Below are 21914 nucleotides of genomic sequence, written 5' to 3'. Positions count from 1 at the left end.
ACAATTTTGTGTAATTGCATCTCTCTTTTCCCTTCAGATGGGCCCCAGGGTTCTGGCTCAGGTCATCAGGACTTTCCTGCTAAGCCATCTCCCAAGCCTCCACCTTAGTTTTTTTTTGAAACAGAGTCTCTCAGTGTTCAGCTGGACTAGCTGACCCATGAGCTCCAAGGGTCCTGTGGTCTCCACTCCTGCAGTGCAGTAACTATTGACACATGTTACAGCTGACACGTGATACAGCACTTGGCTGTTCACATGGGTGCTGGACACCCAAACTCAGGTCCTCATGTGTGCACAGAAAGTGGTTTACTGACCAAACCATTTCATTAGCCACCAAGAAGCATTGTGTTTGTTTGGTAATCATTATGATACAGATGTTTTTAAAAGCATCATACAATCCCACTTTTTAAAATTCAGTGAATAAATCTGACTTTCTGATAACTCATTTTAGACATCAGTCATTGTTCACAGCTATAGCTCAGCCATGCCCTAAAAAGCCTTTGAGGCCCACAGGACTGTGAGCGCAATGCTGAAGGCTCCAGACTGCTGCGGTTCAGAGTTGGTCTGTCTCCTCACCCTGTCACTTGCCACCCCCCAGCTGCTGTCACTGTGCCTCAGCTTCCTGCTTCTCATAGATTGCCCTTACATGGTATACATATAGGTGAGGGTCCAAATGTGTGTGGCTGAAGATATCCCCCACAGTGTGAGGGTGCTTTGCTCAGGCATAGTATGTGTATGTGTGTATATATATATCTAATATATATGTACACACACAGATATATATATATATATATATATATATATATATATATATATATATATATATATCCGACATAGGTAACACTGTTTCCAGATCTCTCTCCTGCCCTTCAGCCCCTAATCCTTCCTCAAAGCCATCCATCCTCACTCACAAGTGCTCACTGCTATCTTTTCCTTCTTCTAAGGTAAATAGTGTTGCCTGTCCTTGAACATGGGCCAAACTTTCCTAGCATCCATGGCCCTAGGTCACCTTTTTTTTTCTCTCTCTCTTATATACATTGGTGTTTTGCCTGCATGTATGTCTGTGTGAGGGTATCAGATCCCCTGGAACTTGAGTTACACCCAGTTGTGAACTGCCATGTGGATGCTGGGAATTGAACCTGGGTCCTCAGGAAGAGCAGCCAGTGTTCTTACCCGCTGAGCCATCTCCTCAGCCCCATGCCCCACCCCCACCCCATCATCTCTTACAAGATATGTAAGCCTGAGGCTCATTTTTCCAGCACCAGGGCAGGCATCCACATGTGGCTGATGATGCAGAGCCAGTGGAACCCACCAGCACTATTTGCAGGAGAGAAATGAGGTACTGGTAGGAAGGGTTAAAAGACCCCTGGGTCAGCAGTGTGGTGTCCTCTGTCCTCCCTTGCCCCCACACCCCTGCTGTGTAAGCTTCTAGGACTTTGTGGTAAGCTTCCGCATCAGCATCAGAGAGTGGTCTCCTCCCACAGCCACAGAACCATCCCAACAGATGATCTCATCCCTGTCTCTCTCCCTCAAACACTAAAAGCAGTTACCCAAAATGATGCTGCAGATGGGTCCAAGGCCTATCACTGAAAATGTCCACGGGGTAGGGTCAGTTCTGATCTCCCAGGAAGTGACCCCAGAGGCCGTCAATCAGGGCTCCAGGCTGCCTAGTCAGACAATTTGTCACAGCTAAAAGGAAGTCAGAGCTGTATCTTTTCTGAGACAAGGGTTCTCTTTGAAAACATGCATTTCTTATTCTTGCCATCTGTAGCACAAACACACTTTCATCTCACCCCAGTGTATTGTGTGCTGCTGAATTAACTATTTAATCAAAAGGTGGGCATGAAGAAAGAAAACAAAGACACAGCCTTCCCGTCTCCTCATTGCCTTATGATGGAAGAATGATGCAGCTGTGATCTTCAGTCACATTTTCCCAAGGAGATCTTATCGCTGTCTCCTTGGCACACTTTGTTCCTTCTTTGTGTTCCCTCCCTGCCACTCACAACTCTCCTCTATAACCACCCATCCACTTCTAAGGTCCTCAGCCTCAGCCACTGAAGACCCAGAGTCAGCCAGGGGCGGTGACACACACCTGTAACCCTAGCACTCGGGAGGCAGAGGGAGGCAGACAGCTATGAGTTCGAGGCCAGCCTGGTCTACAAAGTGAGGCTACACAAGGAAACCCTGCCTCAAAAAAAAATTTTTTTAATTGAAAAGAAAAAGAAAGACCCAGAGTCCAAGAGGGTTCTAATTAGTGGCAATCAGCTGCTGCTACAGCTTTTAGGCAGTGCTATCATCCCATGTTGACAAGGGGACAGAAAGGAGATGGAGCAGAAATGTGCACTCGAGGCTTTTAAACTCTCTTACCTCTTCCTTGTTGATCAGGCCCATTTTGGTCATGTCAATGTTAAAGTAGTGAATGTTGGGCAGGCTGATTTCCATGTCTTCCATCTGGAATGCACAACAGCATGTGGCACACTGAGCACTGGAAAGTCTCTCTTCTTCCATCAACCTCCTCTGCCCGCCCTGACCACTTCCCGAGACCATGATTGTGTCCTAAGGCACTCTCCCATGCTCCTCTGCTGCCAATCACTGCCCCGCCCCGCCCTCCCAACTAGTCTTCCTATAGGATTGATGGCAGGCACATTCCTCTCCCTTCAGTATAAAACCTGCTCTGAAAAGCTCAGGCTCCTTGAGGTGGGAATCTGGGAGATTCCCTTCAACATCCAATTGGCCTCCAGAAACTGGCCAATACCATTCTAATGTCTTCCCTGCTCTATCCCACCCAGGATGGTCCCCAACATTCATAGGTCCTAGGATAAGTATAGAATTGCGAACCCACGTACATGACATAAGGATTTAGCGGACTATACTTTTCTAATTGACAAAAAATACTTTTGTTAAAACTATAAAGTCAGGTTGTAATTTAAAATTCTGACTCTTTGTGATACTTTTCCAGACCATCACATCATGGGCAATGACAGCCCATCCCTCGGGCCACCCATCTTCTTTCTTGAGTCATGAAGGCAGGTATTCTCCTAATATGTCAAGCCATATCCACTCCTCTGGTCCACTTCTACACCTAAGAATATGTCCCCAGTGGCAGCAGCCTCTGTTGACAGGACAGGTCTCTAGGAGGGATTTGTCTGGGTTCCAGGCTATTGGGTGAAAAATTCTGGGGGAGCTGTGTGTCACCTTGTTTTACCAACTCTACCCAGTGGAGGCAGGCACAGACAGAGGAAAGCGAAAAGGAGGGCTGCAGTGCTAGACCAAGGTGGAGATGCCTCTCTGGTCCAGGTGATGCTTCTCTTCCTTCAGCACGGCCTTGGCCCATGCTCTATTGGCCATACTTCTGTAAATCATCCCACAAGGCTCCTAGCCTGTGGCCCTTCATGCCTTTTGTCACACTACTACCAGTGATCACTCTGGAATGCAAATCAATCCTGCCATGCTATACTTTGCTGCTACCCTCGGTGTTCCAGTGGTTCTCAGGGAATAAAGCACAGACTACAAGTAAGCCTATACATGCCTGCTTGGCTCGCTGTCACCTTATGCCTGAACACAGGAAAATATTTCCCTCCTAGCATGTCACTTATGCTTGGCCCTTAAGAGTAAATGTCTATGTCACATTACTGCCTCTCTCTGCATTTATCCTGCTACCCAGCCCTTTGGTACAAGCCTGATGACCCCTGTTTGTTTCTGAAGACTCAGCAGAGTCTTCTCTTGAGAGATCTAGTGAGTCCTAACCTCTTATACCTGAGTTAGACTCGCTCCCATATTTCCTTAATAACTTATTGTTGATATTTTTTAACTTGTTTTTTTTTTTTGTTCACTTAATGATGAACTATTTGAGAACAGGGACATGTCTAGCCTATCTTATTATCCCTTGGGTCCTGCCAGGGACATGGTATCTAGGAATATCAAATGGATAAATGGATGGATGAGTGGGTGGATGGACGAAAGCAAGGAAGGATGGAATCTGTCTTCACCTGTCATTTCTACTTCGAAACAGATAGCCACTGTCTGGCTATCTCTCTGTCAAGGGATGGAAGTGGCCTGAATTTGAAGTTTAAAACTGTGGTAGGTTGAAGGAACTCAAGGAATTTTCAACGGAGCTAAAGCACTGTCTCAGCGGCCTGTGGTTTTAGATTGAACAGATTTTCTCATTTTCTGCGCTATTCTCACTTGCTGTAACAAGCTTTTGAACAACAGCAGATGTCACTTCTCATGTGTCTTCCACTTTCCTATTTTAACACTCAAGTCTGCCTTAGAGCTGACAGGAGACACCATTCCTCTCAGTCCTCAGAATGCAAGTGACAGAGCATATACCTCAGGAACCTGGTTCAGGGACAGCACTTGTATGTCATAGAGGGTCTTCTGCACAGAAGGTGAGTATTCGCCTCTGTCATAGGGCCCAGCAAATTTCTTCAGGACAATGTCCCGGACAGTGCCCCTAGGACACAAAGGAACACGTTATAAAGGTAGGAAGTAGGAGCGCCCCAAGAAATGCTGTATGCACGGTTTTAGGAAGGATTATTATTCTGTAATGCTAAAATGAAAACAAGAAAAATCTACTTTATACCCCTCCATACACTCTGACCACTCTGGCTCTCAATCACTCACTCACACACACACACACACACACACACACACACACACGCACGCACACATGCACACACACGCACACACACTGCATTAAGCAAACACTAAGCATCTACGTACTCCCTGTTCTCATAGAGTGATACTAAGGCCAAATAGCATTTCAGCATCAATCTTCTACCATGAATGCAGACTTGTAAGGTTGACTCCTAAACACAGATGTCCTCCCTGCTCATAGCTACTTCCTTGAAGTAGTTCCTCCAGGGCTTGGTGACATTCTGTAATCCAAACACCTTATATGATTAAAGGCCCCTCAGCCTTTTATAGAGCTGAGGCAATTTTGTGATTAACCCTCCTGGCCCCGCCTCGTTTAGAGATGATGGCTCTGAGCTCACAAGTTAAACCATCACCTATGGGTCCCTCGCCTTTAGTTGGGGGTATAGAGCTCTCCTCTGCCTGGATGTCTCAACACCAGTACACCAGGCTCCAGCTACCCAGGGGGAGCACTTGAAATGAGTGAGGGAAAGGAGGACTGGGGTGAGGTTCTTTGTCAAACACTTAAAAGCCTTTGGCATAATAAAAAAAGAACAGATTAAAAAACTACCAGTGGGAGAATGCTGTGTAGGGGAGGAAGATTCCATCTCGTGCGAAGGCGAAAGTGTCTAACAATTAGCGTTTCAGCAAAGGAATAGTAAGTGAGCGATGAGAGTTCAAAAGCCAAATGTTCTTTGTCAGAGTTGTGATAAAACTCGCTCACACTTTTGCGTGGCTTAAGCATTTCTCATTTACTGTGTATGTGTGTATGTGTGTGTGTGTGTGTACATGTGCATATTTGTGTATATTCATGTGTGCAGGTGTGTGTGTACATGTGCATATTTGTGTATATTCATGTGTGCAGGTGTGTGTGTGTGTGTGTGTGTGTGTGTGTGTGTGTGTGTGTGTGTGTAGCACAGAGGTCAACCTCAGGCACCTTTGTCAGCTGCTCTCCATTTTTTATTCTTTAAGACCATATCTTTGATATTTTTTTTACCTGGAGTTTGCCACTGATTCAGGCCGGCTGTCCATCCAGTGAGCTGCAGGGACCTGCCTGGCCCCACCCCACCACCACCACCACTGGATGAATAAACACCATCATGCCTGGATTTCATATGTGGGTTCTGGGGCTCAGACACAGCTCCTCATGCTCTCAACATAAGCACTTTACTAAATGAGCTCCCTCCTAAGCCCCATTATAAAATACTTCTATGAATATCAGAGAACTTGGAGCTTAGCCTGTAGGTAACCAATTGTCACCATTTTTTCCTGGGACATGGAAATTTTAGTATTGAAACTAAGAGCACCTTTTACCAACTGAGAAGGGTGGGATCCTTAGTTCAGGCCCCTGTGCAGACTGGGTATTGTTTTCATTTGATGGAGTCTAGCATCAGAAGTGTCACTTGGGTGTAGTTAGAGACACAAATTCCCTCAGTGGCCCAGAAGGAGCACAGAGATCTCTAATTTTAACAATGCCTGGAGTAATTCTGTTGTACACTAATGTCTGAAGGAAACTGGTATAATTTGAAAAACAGGGGCTGGGATGATAGCTTGCCATGTGAGCGTGGGGACCTACATTCCTTCTCCGGCGTCCACATAAAAAGCTGCACATTATTGCTGCACTAGGGAGAACTCTGACAGATCCTGACCTACTGAGTAAGCAAGTCCCAGGTCCCAGGAAGAGGCTGGTCACAAAAATCAAGGGGAATACCTTGTGAGAAACACCACCTGGAGTTGTCCTCTGGCCTAGACACACACACACACACACACACACACACACACACACACACACAGAAACACAGAAACATGCACATGCATACATTTGTTCACACACACACACATGCACACACACGCACGCACATGCACACACGCGCGCACACACATAGGAAATGGTCCTGAAGAACTGGGATTTTGAATTGATGGGCTTCCAAGTTTTCTCTTTGATCCAAGATTCCATTAACCTGCCCTAGTTCTAGGTCCTATGACTTGCGTGCCATACCAGGTAGCCTCAAAGTCCACATCTCTTGTCTGGTAGCGCCACTTGCAGTACACTTGAGTGGCAAAGCAGCGGTCCTTCACCTCAGGGAGAGTAGTAAACTGGTCCTTGATGAAGCCTTCAAATCCAGACTGGGTTGTTTTCAAGACCTTGAGGTCTTTGATTCCAGAGTGGATGACTGGAGGTCCTGTTTCCGACAGAGGGGCGGGAGAGAATGAGTATCAGCAGACTTTACTGAGCACTACAGAAGCAGCGAAGATCCTGGCCACAGAAGCACGCGCGCGCGCACGCACGCACGCACGCACACACACACACACACACACGCTTCGCTTCCACCTCCTTCTATCCTTCTCTGTGGATTGACAGACTCTCTGCCCTCTCCCGTCCGAAGAAAACAGAAGGCTCAAGGATAAATCCATCTATTCTGAGATTGCTTCCTCCTGGTACCTGCAAGGGTATCTCAGGAAAATCGTCTTATATAACGTAAAGTCCAGGTCATTCAACTGGCAGTGACGTGAGTTGATGGGATCTCAGGAGTGTGTCTTCTCTCTGCCACTGGGATCCCTTTCCTGCAATAGATCCTCTGGTTGATCTACAGTGGCTGGTGACGTCAGCCACCACTATACCCTGGTGCATATGAGCTCAGCCAAGACGAGACAACCTCATGAGTAAGTGGTAGTGTGGACCTGACTGAGACTAAACAAAGAGCAAGAATCAAGGCTGGCAGTGCAGGCATCACCCTGCATGGCTGATAGCCACAGGGAGACCTCTGGTTTGGGGCTAAAGCTGCTTCTTGGGTATCAGGGGTGGGAGATGGGATACAAATGGCAAAGGGGATGGTTTGTCGCCTTCTCTCTTGCTGCCCCCTCACAAGGGAATGGGTGGCAGAAGGTGATGGGCACACTTACAAGGTGCTGCTTACCTGTGTCCCAAGTAGTGCTTGCTCAGGACCTGTGGCAATGTCGTATTATTAAAACATCTCTTACATTCTAAGAAACTAGAACTTTCGCTGGACCTCACAGCCAGAGCTGTCCTGCTGTGTTTAGCCTGCCTCGAAAAGAACAGTGTAACAACCAGTCTTACCTGCCTTGGATTTCCATGTAATCAACTTTTACGGCCTAAGCTAATGCATGGCTTAAATCTGAAACTAGGTCCATGGCCTAACCCAGAGAGCAACGTGTGTGTGTGTGTGTGTGTGTGTGTGTGTGTGTGTGTGTGTATGTGCACGTGCGCGTGTGTGTGTGTGCGCGTGTGTGTGCGCGCTCCCTATAACAAGCATTTGCTAGAAACACCAAACAGGACAAAAGCATCCTTATGAAATAACCATCAGCCATAACCATTAAAGGCAGCATACCAATACTGCTTGATGACCATACCAATTGATAAGCATACCAATATTGCTTATTATCTGGGTCAGCTGGAACCAGCAGCATTTCATTCCCTATTAAACCTCTGTTAACAATTTCTGAAACCATCCCTTTGCTTTCTTTCTCTTAGTGCAACACCGACTTATCTTGTGTTCTCTGGGTTACGTTCTGATAAAATAAAGCGTTTGGTCTAGAATGTCCTCAGATAAACTGGCATGATGGAAAAATTTAACTTTCAGAAGTTCTCTTTGGATGTTGTACTGAAGAAAGACCAAGAGGAAGCTGCTAGCACTGGTTTGGTGCCTTTGTCTGGCCAGGTTTGTCTAATTTTACTTTTTGTGCGTTCTCCTTTGGTTTGAGGGACAGAATGACCCGGGATCTTTCATACCCTAGGCAGGTGCTCTGTCACCACACTGCATACTCAGCCCAGACTCTAAACGTACAAAGACGCTGGCCCCACAGAGTCAGTATGTAACTGTGTGTCTGTCTCAAATCCAAGAGACCTACAGAGCACACAGCAAATATTTATTGATTGGCAAAGTACAAGGTTGATTTGTATCAAGGAGCAACAACGTCACATCCAGCCTCTTCTCGTCTAGACAGTCCACCCTCTCTCGTGTTGAAGTTTGCCTTCCCCACGCCCTCCATCCTCACACTCCAGGTAGCAGAGGAGAGGAAACGGGCATCAACTCTGGCTAAAGCCACCCAGTGCGTAAGCGTGCTTCTGGCTGACGTTTTCTCACTTAGTCCAAGGCATATTCTTATTTTATGCAGTAAATGCTTTTATGCAGGAGATTTTCCTTCCTGTGCACCTCCTCATACAGCTAGAAATGGGCGGAGGTGAGGTTTAAATTCAGCAGCGCACTGTGAGATTCTGTGCAGTTGCGCCCCCCCTTTTCGGTCATCCTCCATCTGTGCAGTGTTTCTCTGTCCTTAAGCTCTCTTTGTGTCCTGTCAGGACTTCAGAGGGGCTTCCCAGGGGACCAGAGGGCTACCACCTCCCCTTCACGGTGAGCCTGGGGATGGGAGATCAGCCTTTGAAAAGCATCTCCATCACCCGATGAAGCGTCCTGTGCCTCCTGAAAGTATTTTATTCCCTAAAATCCTACAGGGACTACAGAGATGGATCAGCAACTAAGAACAATTATTGTCCTTGCAGAGGGACCAAATTCAGTTCCCAGCAGCCCGTGTGGGTGGATCACGAATCCCTGTAACTTCAGCCCCAGAGTGATTTGATACCTCTGGCCTGTGTGGGTACCTCAACCCAGACACATGCAATATACATAGTTTTTAAAAGATAGAAATAAATCTTTAAAAGAGAAAAAAAAAATTCCTATGAGCTCCCAGTGAAAAGTAGCTCCAGTCATTACAAACTAATATAATCTAAAACACATTCCCCGATACCTCCTTCAGGAAAACAAAATCTCCCCAAAATGAAACAGAAGTCAGCAGCCAAGAACTAAAACACATAGTAGAGTCCCTTGAAGGTAAATGGAAAGGTGAAGGGGGAATGGGCTAACGGTTCCTTCTCCGTCTTTTCCAATGCATCTGCCTTCTGTCCCCAGCATCTGCTTTGTTCATCGGCCTTTGGCTCCTCCCATGGTCTTACTCATAGGAGACTCTACAGTGTGGCGTTGCTTGTCTACAGTCCCCACCTTTGGCATTCAAAATCCCCTAAGTTCAAGTGCCAGTGCCCTTCCTACCACACCCCTCTCCCTCGGCATGGGAATGATGGCCCTGGAGGAATCCTTCACCTCTTCCTACCTTGATTTTCTCATCTCAGAAGTGAAGATGGTAGCTATGCCTGTTTGTTTGGAGCTGATATGTTTCTAAAGCAATGCACATGAGGATTCCATAGAGCAGCCGCTGTGTCCAAAATGCACTGTGAAGGTCTCCATGGCAATCTTGCTGAGCCTGGCTTTTCCACACCGATGTTAACCACCTGTCAAGGCCTCCTGTGCCCTACAGGCTCAGGGGACTCTGGAACCAAACCCAAACCTTCCATCCTATGTTCCCCCAGCCCTGGAGGTAGTAATGCATACTGAGCTTTTGGAGTAGTAGCCCTGCCTGGCCACCTTGTGAGACTTACTTTCTCTCTAGACTCTGGAAACAGAGAAAGCTCTTGCATTTTTAAGTGTGGTTTGGCATCATATTCCCACAGAACAAATGACTTCTGTTCCCATGGACAACTGACGATTGCCAGTTTTGTGGGGGCAGAAGCCACCTACTCCAAGCCCCTCGGTCCTCTATGAGAGAAATCAACAGAAACTATGCTCTTTGAACACTGAATTTTTTCTCCTTGGCGCACGTTACACATGCTGGATGAAATCAAATGGCTTATTTTATCTTCTCTATTGGCAGTGACCCAGCCTGCTGAGCACTGGTAAAAAACCTGAGGCTTTCAAATTCATGGGGCCATCAACTAAAAATATGCTGCCATACACACTCTAAAAAGATCCCAGTTTAGATCCACAAGAAGTAATTCAACTAAAAGCGCCATCCTTCCCTGGGTACCATCCCTTGAAAGGACTCAATCAGCTGGTGGTCCTGCACCTCCAACCCCCCCACCCTTCCCCCAGCACCCCATGGTGAGCATGTGTGTGTGGGGGGGAGGGTAATGTAACAGGAAGATTTCTCACTTTTTGCATGGCTGGAACGTAACCTCTTCAGCCCCTAGTGTCCTCCTACACATTTAGCAGATTGTGGTTTGTGTCTCAGAGAAGCAGGCAACCACCCTTTAGCTCTCCAAATTATAGAAAACAAGCCCAGCTCCTTACCTACGCATCAGGTGTCAAAAATGCACAAAGCTTTACTGAGCTGAGGGGGGTGGGGAAACCTCCTGTCATGAAGAGGATAATTGTTTCCACAGTTAACACCTCCAAAAAGTGGACAAAAATAGCTAAAAAGGAGGATATTTTAAAACTATATTAAATCATTTACTATGAAAATGCAAACTTGTAAAGGGCTAGAGAAAAGCAGGGAGCAACTAAGTCAGTGGCTCTCAACCTGTGGGGCACGATCCCCTGGGTTGAACACATCTTTTACAGGAGTCACTTAAGACCATCAGAAAACACAGATATTTACATTATGATTCATAATTTCTGAGGGCGGAAGAGATGATGTCACCAGGCAGAGAGCTAGCCTGGCTTTACATCAACCAGGCGTCCAGCGAGGTAATTGATTTTAAGACCAAATGCTTCAGCTCTGGTGTCAAAGGACGAAAGCAGCTGTCTTGGAAGTGGTTATCACCCCTCAGGTCTCTCTGGACCCCCCCTTACTTCTTCCTTCTGCCTAGCTTGTCACCCCTTAAATCTGCCTGACCCGCCCATGGGCTTTGATTTCATCATCTTCTTTGCTTATCTCTGCCTCCCAGTATCCTCCATATCAGCATGTGAGGGCTTCCCTTTCTTTCTTTCTTTCTTTCTTTTTTCTTTTTTTTTTTTTTACAATCAAAATACAGTATCTCTTATTTGCTGCCTCTCTTTCATCTCCCATTTCTCTTTTTAGCTATACTTTAGCTGGTGTACTTTTGATGTCGTTTTGCTTTTTTAGTTAGAGTCAGTTTGAGAGCCATTGAATGCTTAAATAGTTGTGAATTTTAACTCAAATATTGCAGAGGTTTGGGGACTAACTTAGTTCCAATTAGTGATTCACCCCCCACGGTGGTCTCGCAGCTCAGCTAAGCTCCTGGCTTAGCAGAGGCCCAGGAAGGAAAGAATTCATTCAGAAGATCCAAGACCCCTAAGTCAGAAGCCTGTGCGGCATCATGCACGCAGAGCCTAGCTCTCCTATCAGGGCGTGGGAAGCTGCCAGCACCAGAGCAGCCTTTGACCCTAGGGTTGGGAGTTTCATCTCTCCTCCTGATCCTCTCAAGGAACCAGCAGACTTTGAAATACTCAAATTCTCAGCATAATGAGATATCTGTAAAGGATCCATGAAGAGGGAGCAATATAATGAGTTTTAGAGCAACACCTGGACCTATGGCAGCCAAACCTCAGCAGCTTTCCCAGACTGTGTTGCTCAGGTAAACAGATCAGCCCACCAGGTGAGACTCACCCATCCTCTTGAGAAGGATCCCTTTGGGGACTTATAGGGATGACTATAAGACTGAGTGCGTGGGCTGGGGCAGGGGTAGAATTCTCACCATTCTAGCCAGCCCCCAACAGACCATGGGGTTTGTAACCCCGTAACACCAGCCTGCACTGCAGAAGCTGGACTGTAGGGATTAATGGTTGTTTTCTCAGTTAAACCTATCCAAGGGCATTTCTTTCTCTCCTCTCTCCTCTCTCCTCTCTCTCTCTCTCTCTCTCTCTCTCTCTCTCTCTCTCTCTCTCTCTCTCGTGAGTGTATCTATGTATATGTGTGTATGTGTGTGTGATGTGTGTCTATGTGTATGTGTGTGTGTGGTGTGTGTGTATTTGTGTGTGGTGTGTGTATGTGTGTATATATGTGTGTGTATGTGTGTGTGTGTGTGTGTGTGTGTGTGTGTGTGTGTGTGTGTGTGTGTGTGTGTGCATGCTCCTCTATGCGTACATACAGTGCCCAGAACAGGATGCCAAGTGTCTTCTAATATTCTCCTCCTAGTTACCTCGAGACAGAGTCTTTCTGGAAGCTCACTGTTTGCCTAGGTTGACTGGCCAGCACACTCATCTTTTCCTCAAAATACTGAAGTTCCACACACGTGTTTATGCAACAGGTGCTGTGGATTGAAACCCAAGTGTTCACACCTTCTCAGCCAGTGCTCTTACTATCTGAGCATGGGGCGGGGGTGTGGAGGGGTGGGAATCGTTTCACATGCGAAGCCCTGTCTACGCACACATGTGCATCCAGTGCACGTGGGAACCTGAATTCACCTACTGCACACCAAACCTCTTGATCCATCCCTGCCAGCCCTGTGGAATATAGGAGTGGCCTGAGCTCCAGAGCAGTTGCCTGGAGCTTCTGGGCAAACTGCCATGGGTCTATCTGTACCCAGAAGCTTTGTAGGCCCTGTAGAGACAAAAGACTTGAGCCGATTCTGAAGTTGAGCTTTCTACTCGGTGGTGCCAGCCTTGGAATTTAGAACTCGTGGCACGCAGGTAGAAAGAGGAGTCTGTTCTCTTTGCTCATCGTCAGCGGCCTGGATGTAGCCCCCTTTTTACTTCTGCATCCACCTCCCACGCCCCACCAAAATATCTTTGTGGGTGTTTACCAGCTCCAGAGTTCCTCCTCAGCCATCTTTTGATCTAGATTTCTTAACCTTTCTGTGGCAGATATCAAGTCAATTTCCTCTTCTGCTTGGACTTCCAGTGAGGAGGCATATTGTGGCCACCTACAGTCAGGCACGACTGTGTGACTCTTCCCAGGGGAAGTGCTCTGGGTTATTGATGACCTGATACTTTTGTCTGAGGGGTCTTGACCATTTTTCTCCCTCAAGGAGTAACAAGGTAAGGTTGCCCAGGATTCTGCCTAACTTCTGAATTAGGCATGTACCACCTTTCTCCCCCCAAACCAGCCAGGCTTATAGGAAGAAGTCCCTGTGTTGAGCTGTTGCATGTGGGCCTCCTTGATTTGCGCTGCCTCTCTAGCTATCCCTAATAAAAAAAAAACATATTTGTCTTCTGTTTCTGTGATACCACTTTCTCTAGGCTGCCCCACCCCTACCCCTTTGTCTCTCTGATCAGTCTTGTACCAAAGTCTTAAAATAAGGACCTCCCCCCTGGGCTCTTATCTCTTTCTCTCACTCTGCAGGATGACTAGCCTCCGTTATCAACTAGACTGGATCTGAAAACAACTAAGACAGGAGCCGCCAGGCGCACCTGTGAGGGACTTCCTTGATGAAATTATCTGAAGCAGAAGGACTCACCCTGAATGTGGGCAGTGAATGCTGGTGGCCGCGCACATAAAAGGGCATGGAAGAAGGAAGCTGTTGCTTTTTGCTGGCTTGCTTTCACTCTTGCTGGCAAGTGCATCTGTCCTGTGGCTGAGGCATTCCCTCACTGGTATTGAAGCCAGGTTCTTGGGCCTTCCAACATAGACTGAAGACCAGCATCTCTACAGGAACGCTCTCGGCCTTCAGAGCCAGGTTGGTCCCCTGAGACATCCAACCTTACAGACTAAACAACTAACTCCAGGATTCTTGGGCTCTCCAGGGTGAGGCTGCAATTGTTGCACTACCCAGACCATATCCTGTAAGCCAATCTACTAAATTACCTTTTGATCTGTACGTATTTACTCTACCAGTTTTCTTTCTTTGCAGAACCTGGACAGTGTGCTGTATATATTATCTCTGTTTTCTGCAGCTATTCCCCTCCATGGGGTTTTATTCACCTCTCAGGCATCTGTTGATGGTCCCTAGATCTATCTCCACCCCACACTCCAAAACTCACCATCTTTAGCCTCCGAACTTTATTCATGTGTGTATTCTCTCTAGTTCCCAGTCTTTCCACTTTGAATCCAACTCTTGTAACTCTATCTCTTCGCCCTTCCAACTCTACTCAAGCACTGGTGCACCGCTGACACTCACAAAGCCATCTCCACAGCTGCCAGCCTGTGCATCCACACCCCTCCTGCCTTGCTCATCTCTGCCACAAATCCCCAGGCGTCTCACTCCGCTCCACCTCTCCAGCCTGTCTCCCCTGCATGCACTTTGGTCAGAACTACTGAACAAAGCATATCCACAACCTAAGTGGGGCAGGGGAGCCTTAACTGGCCTCAGTGTTTCTCAGGGTCTCAGCCCATGATGGTAGGGAGAGCATGACAGAGCAGAGGAGTCTGTGGTGGAGGGAACGTGTGACGTAAGCTGTGTACATGGAAACAAGCCAGCGGGGCCAGCACCAAGAGTTAGTCACCCCTTCCGCCAACGAGGTCCCAACTCGTAAATATTCTGGAGGCTCCCAAAATAGCCCCAGCAGCTGGGAAAACAAACACTCAAAATGAGTGTCTGAGCTGGGCACTGGGTGGGGGGGGAGGGGGAGCGGGGGAGGCAGAAGCAGGTGGTGGATCTCTGTGAGTTCGAGGCCAGCCTGGTCTACTGAGTGAGTTCCAGGACAGCCAGGGCTACACAGAGAAACCTTGTCTTGAGAAAACAAAACAAAACAAACAAACAATGAGGGTCTGGTGAAGTCCTTACTGATATACAGACACACAGACACACAGACACACAGACACACACACACCACTCACTTGATGGTTAGAGACTTCTGCTTTTCTGTTGTCAATCTAAACAATAAAAATGGCTACTATTTAAGAAAATCTTATATGCAAGGTACTGTGCTATCAGCAATTATTGCGTTTATTTCTCCGGACAACTGTAGAGATAGAGATAGGCCTCCGAATGCTCACACTACAGTTGAAGACCCACTGAAGAGCTGGGACCCCCTTGCTCACAGCCGTGCTCTTAACTAGTAAAGCTCAGATGCACACACAGCCATTCTGATGCCAAGGCCTCTGGCCTTGACTAGAGATTCGTTTGATAGGAATTCTATGTGTTCTGAGATTTATTATGCAAACTGCCTTTAGGTTAGACTATGCATGTTAGTTCAGCACAGGAGCACCCTTCAGGGGCTCCCCAAGGAATCAGCCTCACTGAGCTCAGTGCTGATCTACAAATGTTTTGCTCATTCAACAGTTAAATACATATCTGTCCAGTGTGGGCTCCGCATGAGGCAGATGCTCAAAATTCCCCAGCCCACACCTTTCTCTCCTTCCTGCAACCTGCCTCTGGGTGTCAACTGCTCCTAGATGTAGGCGCTTTCTTTTGTCTTTCATGAGCAGAAGAATGAAACTGTTTTACGATGGTCAGTGGGAACATTAGCTCTTCTCTGCCAGAGCCTTCTACTCTGTCCTGGGAAGAGCTGAGTTTTGGGCCATGCCTGTTGCCTCAGGATGCCTTTAATCCCTGCACTGTGGCCTTTAGCGCTTCATATTTACAAAGCGTTTGTTTACAAGTCTGTCTCCTCTAGTGAAATCTACCACAGAGTCTCTCAGATTAGGGACGCTCTGTGTATCTCCTCACGTGCCACCTTTTGGGCAGGTAGTGAGTCTTTTCAAAGTCAACTTGCTCAGTGGGTAGCACATGAACGAACAGCACAAGCACCTCCCATAAATGGATTTAATTTCAATCAGCTCTCCTCAAGTCGACTTCTGGTCACTTCAGGTCTTTGAAAGTGAGATAAAAAATAGGATGAAGAATGTGCTAAGTTCCCAAATGTTTACGAAATCAATGGGGAGCTCTGCTGACTGATACACTGGCCTCCAGCTTGCTGCCACTCAGCACTTGAATATTGCTAATGTGACTCGAGCTGTACTGTAAATACAGAATATCTGCATTATTTTGGAGACAATATTTCAAAGACAAAAAAGATTTAATTAGCATTTATTCTATAACATTTTGGATTAAGCTAAATCTATTATTAAAAGTATTTTTCCTCATTTCTCTTTGGTTTCCTAAAGTGACTACTAAGAATACTTTAAAATATATACAAAGTAAGCAGAGTTCACCTAGCCAGTCTGACTTTATGATAATAGTCAGCGCAGCTTAGGAAGGAAGTGCTGCCTGTGAGTTAGAAAATGTTTCCCCTTTTTGTCTCTAAGATCATACCTAAGGAAAGAAAAGGGAAAGCGGAAAGAGGCTCAGACTGAGGAAAGAAAAAAGAAGGCAGGGAGGGAAGGGAAGATGGAGAGTGAGGCTGTGCTGTCCGAGGGAAGGGCTTGGGGAGGGAATTTGGCCACATGACTAAGCATTTGCTGATCAAAATTGTCTTTTCAGTTTAATACAAATTTTTAGTTTCCTCTAAATAATTTTATAGCTGTTTTTCAAACACCGAAACAACCTTAGCTATATCTAGACTTAATTCAAATAGTTAGAAACATTGAGGGATAAGGAAGGAAGGAAGGAAGGAAATAGAAACAGGCAAAGTTTGAAGTCGACACTGAATCTATAATGGCCACTAAAGCGTCTGTTGCTGAGACAGAAGTGCTTCTGTCATCTTTGCCTCTATGCTTCCAAGTTCTTTGCTCCAAATTTGAGTGGATTATTTAATTCCACTTCTCATGACCTCAACAAATCAATGGAACACCAGCTTGAGGAACACTATTTGCTCGGATTAATTATTAATGTTAACAAGGTATATTATAATAATGCCTCATAGTTTAAAATTTTAAATTTCTTGCTCAATAGAATTATGTAATAGTCATTGCTTTTTAAAATGAGACTCACTTTAAAGAGATTATAATACTATTGTATTAGTTTTATAATAGTATAATACTATTAGTATTAGTATTATGCAAATAAAACATCAGGGAAATGTTAGTAATTTCATATATTGGTTATTGTCATTATCTCATGATACTGTACCAAAAACAGTGGTTAGGTGATTGGAAGTTTGTATTCTTTTTTTTTTTTTTTTTTTTTTTTTTTTTTTTTTTTTGGTTTTTTTCCAGACAGGGTTTCTCTGTGTAGCCTTGGCTGTCCTGGACTCACTTTGTAGACCAGGCTGGCCTCGAACTCACAGCGATCCGCCCGCCTCTGCCTCCCGAGTGCTGGGATCAAAGGCGTGTGCCACCACGCCCGGCAGGAAGTTTGTATTCTTGTCATTTCTAGCATTTACTTTTTGTTTTCTTGTTTTGCTTCAAAACTGGGTAATACAAAATTTCGACCGCTCGAGCTACAGATTTTGTAATAGAAAGAATCACCCCATTTGCTGTCTTTCAGCCAAAAGTACATAACCTTGTGCTATAAAATCCAAAGTCACAATGGGCAGTCCCATCTCAGATTTAAAAAAAAAAACCCACAACAAAACTTACAAATTCTTTGCTTTTCCTACACATTAGTAAAAAGAATTGCTTAGGGGGAAAAAAACCCACAACCACAACCACAACCACAAAACACAAAACAAAAAACCAAGACATCAACAGAGGACACCTGGCACCTCCTGCAGGATGAAAGCATGGACAATGGTTTCTTACCGTTCCTCATCTGCTCCACTTCACAGAAGTGCGTGCCCGTGGGGGTGTGGATGAAGGCATGGACGTGCTTGACTCCGTTCTAAAAGGGAGGGCAAAGTTGTTTCCAGTCACATTCCAGCACAGACTGAGATAGCAACTACTTTTACTAAACTGGGAGCATAAATGGCGGAAACCTTTTCAAAACGCTTCCAGGGTGCCTCTTCCATGTAGACGTGGGCTCGGGTGACGTGGTTGAAAGAAGAAAGGAAGTGCTCGCAGATGTTCATAGCAAAGGTCTCTATGCTTTTTATCTGCAAAGAGAATAATGCTGGTGACCAAAACCATCTCAGTTAAAAGGCTCTGCTGAGTCGCGTGTTCTGTTTATTCTGAGGTAGGGGCTCGCTGACTACACAGCCCAGTCTGATCCTCTGTCTACACCTAGTTCTTGGATGATACGCTTCTGTATCTGGCTTAGAGTGTGTTGTTTTGTTGTGTTTGTGTAAGATGAGCCTTGACGTTTAGTCCAGGCAAGCATCAAGCTCAGGGCAGTCCTGCACCAGCCCCCTCAGGGTCTGGGAATACAGCATCCACTGCTAAGCACACTCGGTCACCCTTTCCTGATCAGTTGTTTCTTCTAATGAGAGAATCACAGAATTCAGATTTTTTTTTTAATTAAAAATAAATAGGAGACAAAATAGCCCCATTTTGGTTTTTCTCTACTGTTCCTGGGTGTAGTTCATAGATTTCTATCATGGAGGAGACTCTGTCCTGTTATTATTTTCAATTTTATTTTAAGATTTTTGTTGTGGTTGTTGTTGTTGTTTTATATGCTTGGTGTCTTGCCTACATGCATGTCTGTGCACCGTGCTCATGACTGGTGCCATGACAATTCAGAAGAGGTTATTGGATCCCCTGGAGCTGCTGTTGCAGGTGGTTGTGAGGCACTATGTGGGGTGCTAGAAGTGGAACAGGAACGTCTGGAAAAGCAGCCAGTCTCTGCACTGCTGAGCCATCTTACCAGCCCCATCCTTGTGTGGAAAAGAAATCTGCTTTGCCTGAAAAAAGGGTACCAGTAGATCAACGAAATGTAACTGATTGCGGAGTCTTTTCTCGCTTTGCTTGCAATGCAGTGTCTTTTCAAGAGGCTGGCAAACGGGCTCCAGTGTTCCCAAAGAAAAGTCAATCTTTCGGTGTGTCTGATTGAGCAGTTCCGTAGCGGGAAGACCCACCCCGAATGTGGGTGTGCTTGTCCCATCTCCCGGGACCCCAGAATGAGGAAAATGGTGCAAGCAAGCCGAGCACCATCGCTCATTCTTCTGCTTCCTAACTGTAATGATATATAAATTATATGCCAAGTGACATGTGTGGTACAAGGAAGTCTGTTGTGAGAAGGGCAAGCGGGAGAGGGCGAGAAGACACGCTCTGAGTGTGGAGGGACACAGACAGAATCAGGGGGGCAGGCAGAAGAGAGGAGAGAGACAGAGAGACAATGGGAGAGAGGCAGGAAGAGGGAGACAGGGAGGGAGGGAGTGGGGGAAGGGCACTCCAGACACAGAGAGGGGGAGAGAAACCGAGGCAGAGAGAGTGCAATAGAGAGGGACAAGGTGGCGGGCTGGTCCTTTTACATCTGGTGCTCAGCTGAAGCACACCTGGCACACCTGGTGGCCACAGGTGATGACCTCAGGTTGCTAAGGCAACCTAGAGGCAGGCTCGTGAGCTAACACTAACTACAGATACAACTGTGACTAACTGCCTCACACTCCTTTGCGGAGTTTTCCCTACCGTGAGGGACTGAGGACACCAGTGACTCTCAAGCCCTTTGGGGTAGCTTATCAGACACGCTGCATAGCACATAACTACATTATGAGTCATAAATGTAGTAAAGTTACACTTATGAAGTAACGACAAAACAGTTTTATGGTTGGGGGTCACAACAACATGAGGACTGCATTAGGAAGGCTGAGAGCTACTGGGCTGTACCCTCAAACTAAAAACCAAAATAGACCCTTCCTGCCCTAATGTACCCTAGAGTATGGGGTATTTTGTTGCAGCAATCAGAAAACCAAAACAGGGGGCACAAAAATTTGGACAGTAGATTTTTCCAATAAGTACAGTAACTTATAATCCAATATTCTGTCATACAACAATGGCACCTTCACCTACAAGTGCACATTCTGAAAGTGATAGAACTTAAGGGATCGCATGAGAAATGTACTAAATTTAGTCTGAACTCCTCCCGTGACCCTGACTTGCCCATAGTTCCAATGTGAAGTAACAAGTTAATTTGCCAGGAGCTTCTCTTCCTAACTTAGGAGATAGATTTTAAGAAATAAAATAAAATAAAATGAAGCAAGCTTTCCTGTAAGCCTGAGAATTTAAGGGTAGAAAGGAAAAATTTAAAAATGGCATATATGTAAAAATAGGTTAAAAGGAAATGAGAGCTTAAAATAAGCAAGTTCCGCCCCCACGCAAGCTTGCACTGAATTTGCATCAAGAAGCAGCAAGCAGCTACAAATGGCTATACCCCTTTGAGCTTCGCCAGGACGTGCACTGTGTTCTTGATGGTGTCTGTAGGGATGATGTCAGAATTATCACCGTGTAGGTAATCCTTTTTGGATCTCAGAGTCAGCTGCACAGAAGTTGCCACCTCCTTGATGCTGTGGTATTTCCCATCCCTCTGAATGTGGAGAACTTTGACCATGTCTTTCCCATAGCCGGTTCTGACAAATTCCACTTCGTCGTTCTGTAATGAGAATATAACCATCTGATTGGAGAAGGCTCACTCAGGTTAAAAACGCCAGCTGCAGACTCTTTAGTTTTCCATTTTATCAGGCAACCAAGGCAGGGGAGACCCAGAACACTTACAAAGGCAGCATCACACCCGACCTTGGAAGACTACCTTTCACAGGAAAAAAGAGGTTCCCATCAAACAAAAATTATATCAGATTACTCTCAGGACAGACAGGCAGATGGTTTTCTTGGTATCAATTTTAAACATTTACTTAGTTTTAATTGTGTGTACGTGTGTGAGAGTTTGTGAATGTGAGTGTAGGTGCCCACAAATCCAGCGGCGTTAGATCCCCTAAAGCTGGAATCACACGCAGTTGTGAGCGAGCTCGGGTCCTCTGCGAGAACATATGTGCTCTTAACCACTGACCCTCTCCCCCAGAGCCACTTGATAATAGTTTCTTTCTGGGTCAAAGCTACATCCTCTCTGCAATATGCGACCTGTGCTTGTGGCAGCTGTGGGAACCTGACAAATGGTGAACAAAGATGAAGTGACGTGGTTAGTAAATGCAGGGTTATATACGTACTCAGGCCTGTTGGCTCCAAACTATATAACAGCCACCATGGAAACCAGCTTTCTTCAGCTTTGTTTCTAGTGTCAACAGTGGCCATGTCGAGCAGTTGGATGTAGCTACAACAGAGACAATGTTGGATAAGGGTACTGACTTGGGGAGGAGAATGCTATTAACACCGGAGAGTCTTAATCCTCAGGAATTCTACCTCGGGGAGGAAGGGACTTTGATGCTTGGGCTCTTGTGATAACATGGATGGTGATGGTCCAAGACCCAAAGTCTCTGAGCTTATAAGTCATCTCTATCTTATGGGAGCACTGTACTCCTTGGCTCCATCTTCTTCCATTACATACCCAAGCCATAGTAGCTCAGCTTGTGAGAACACAGGGTATCCAGCAGACATGCAGCAATTACATGACACTGTGCCTGTACTCCACACCCTGTCTCCAGTCGCATGTCTTTCTCACTTAAACTCTGCTGCTGCTATTCTGAGCTCATGTGGGTCAGACACTTTTTCTCCCACAGGCCTCAAATCTTTCTCGAACTTCCCCTTCCTTCTCCCTCCCTGACTACCAGCCTCTTTGCCTGCCTTACTTCTTCTCCAGGTAGTCTGTCTTAACCCTTCAAAGAGTAGGTGGCTCCTTTGATGAATTCGCAAGACACTTGATATTGCCTTGGAATCTTTATCAAATTGTA

The 21914-nt window shown here is 46.0% G+C and overlaps 2 protein-coding genes across 8 annotated transcripts in view; one reads left to right on the top strand and one right to left on the bottom strand.

Annotated features, from left to right (window-relative positions):
• LOC311582940 (uricase) overlaps window positions 1-21914 on the bottom strand; it is a 79101-nt gene that overhangs the window by 1191 nt on the left and 55996 nt on the right. For both annotated transcript variants that reach the window (XM_084756283.1, XM_084756284.1), the window contains 6 exons: window positions 20444-20662; window positions 18114-18230; window positions 17941-18019; window positions 6629-6812; window positions 4327-4450; window positions 2365-2448 (listed from right to left, as the gene is read on the bottom strand). In XM_084756283.1, the coding sequence (XP_084612409.1) occupies window positions 2365-2448; window positions 4327-4450; window positions 6629-6812; window positions 17941-18019; window positions 18114-18230; window positions 20444-20662 (807 nt within the window). The remainder of the gene's footprint in view (window positions 1-2364; window positions 2449-4326; window positions 4451-6628; window positions 6813-17940; window positions 18020-18113; window positions 18231-20443; window positions 20663-21914) is intronic.
• DNASE2B (deoxyribonuclease 2 beta) overlaps window positions 1-21914 on the top strand; it is a 103066-nt gene that overhangs the window by 54491 nt on the left and 26661 nt on the right. For 2 of the 6 annotated variants that reach the window (XM_084756277.1, XM_084756280.1), the window contains exons 4-5: window positions 13245-13418; window positions 13723-14056. The exons of 1 other annotated variant lie outside the window; for it this stretch is intronic. The gene's annotated coding sequence lies outside the window, so the exon portion shown is untranslated. Of the gene's footprint in view, window positions 1-13244; window positions 13419-13722; window positions 14163-21914 lie in introns of all 6 variants that reach the window. 3 more of the 6 variants (XM_084756278.1, XM_084756276.1, XM_084756279.1) reach the window with 3 other exon arrangements.

The sequence above is a fragment of the Acomys minous genome (genome assembly GCF_964271855.1).
Source record: "Acomys minous genome assembly, chromosome: 14".
In the NCBI taxonomy this organism is placed as follows: domain Eukaryota; kingdom Metazoa; phylum Chordata; class Mammalia; order Rodentia; family Muridae; genus Acomys; species Acomys minous.
The sequence above is the reverse complement of the archived record's forward strand: the minus strand, read 5'-3'. Positions and strand labels throughout refer to the sequence as shown.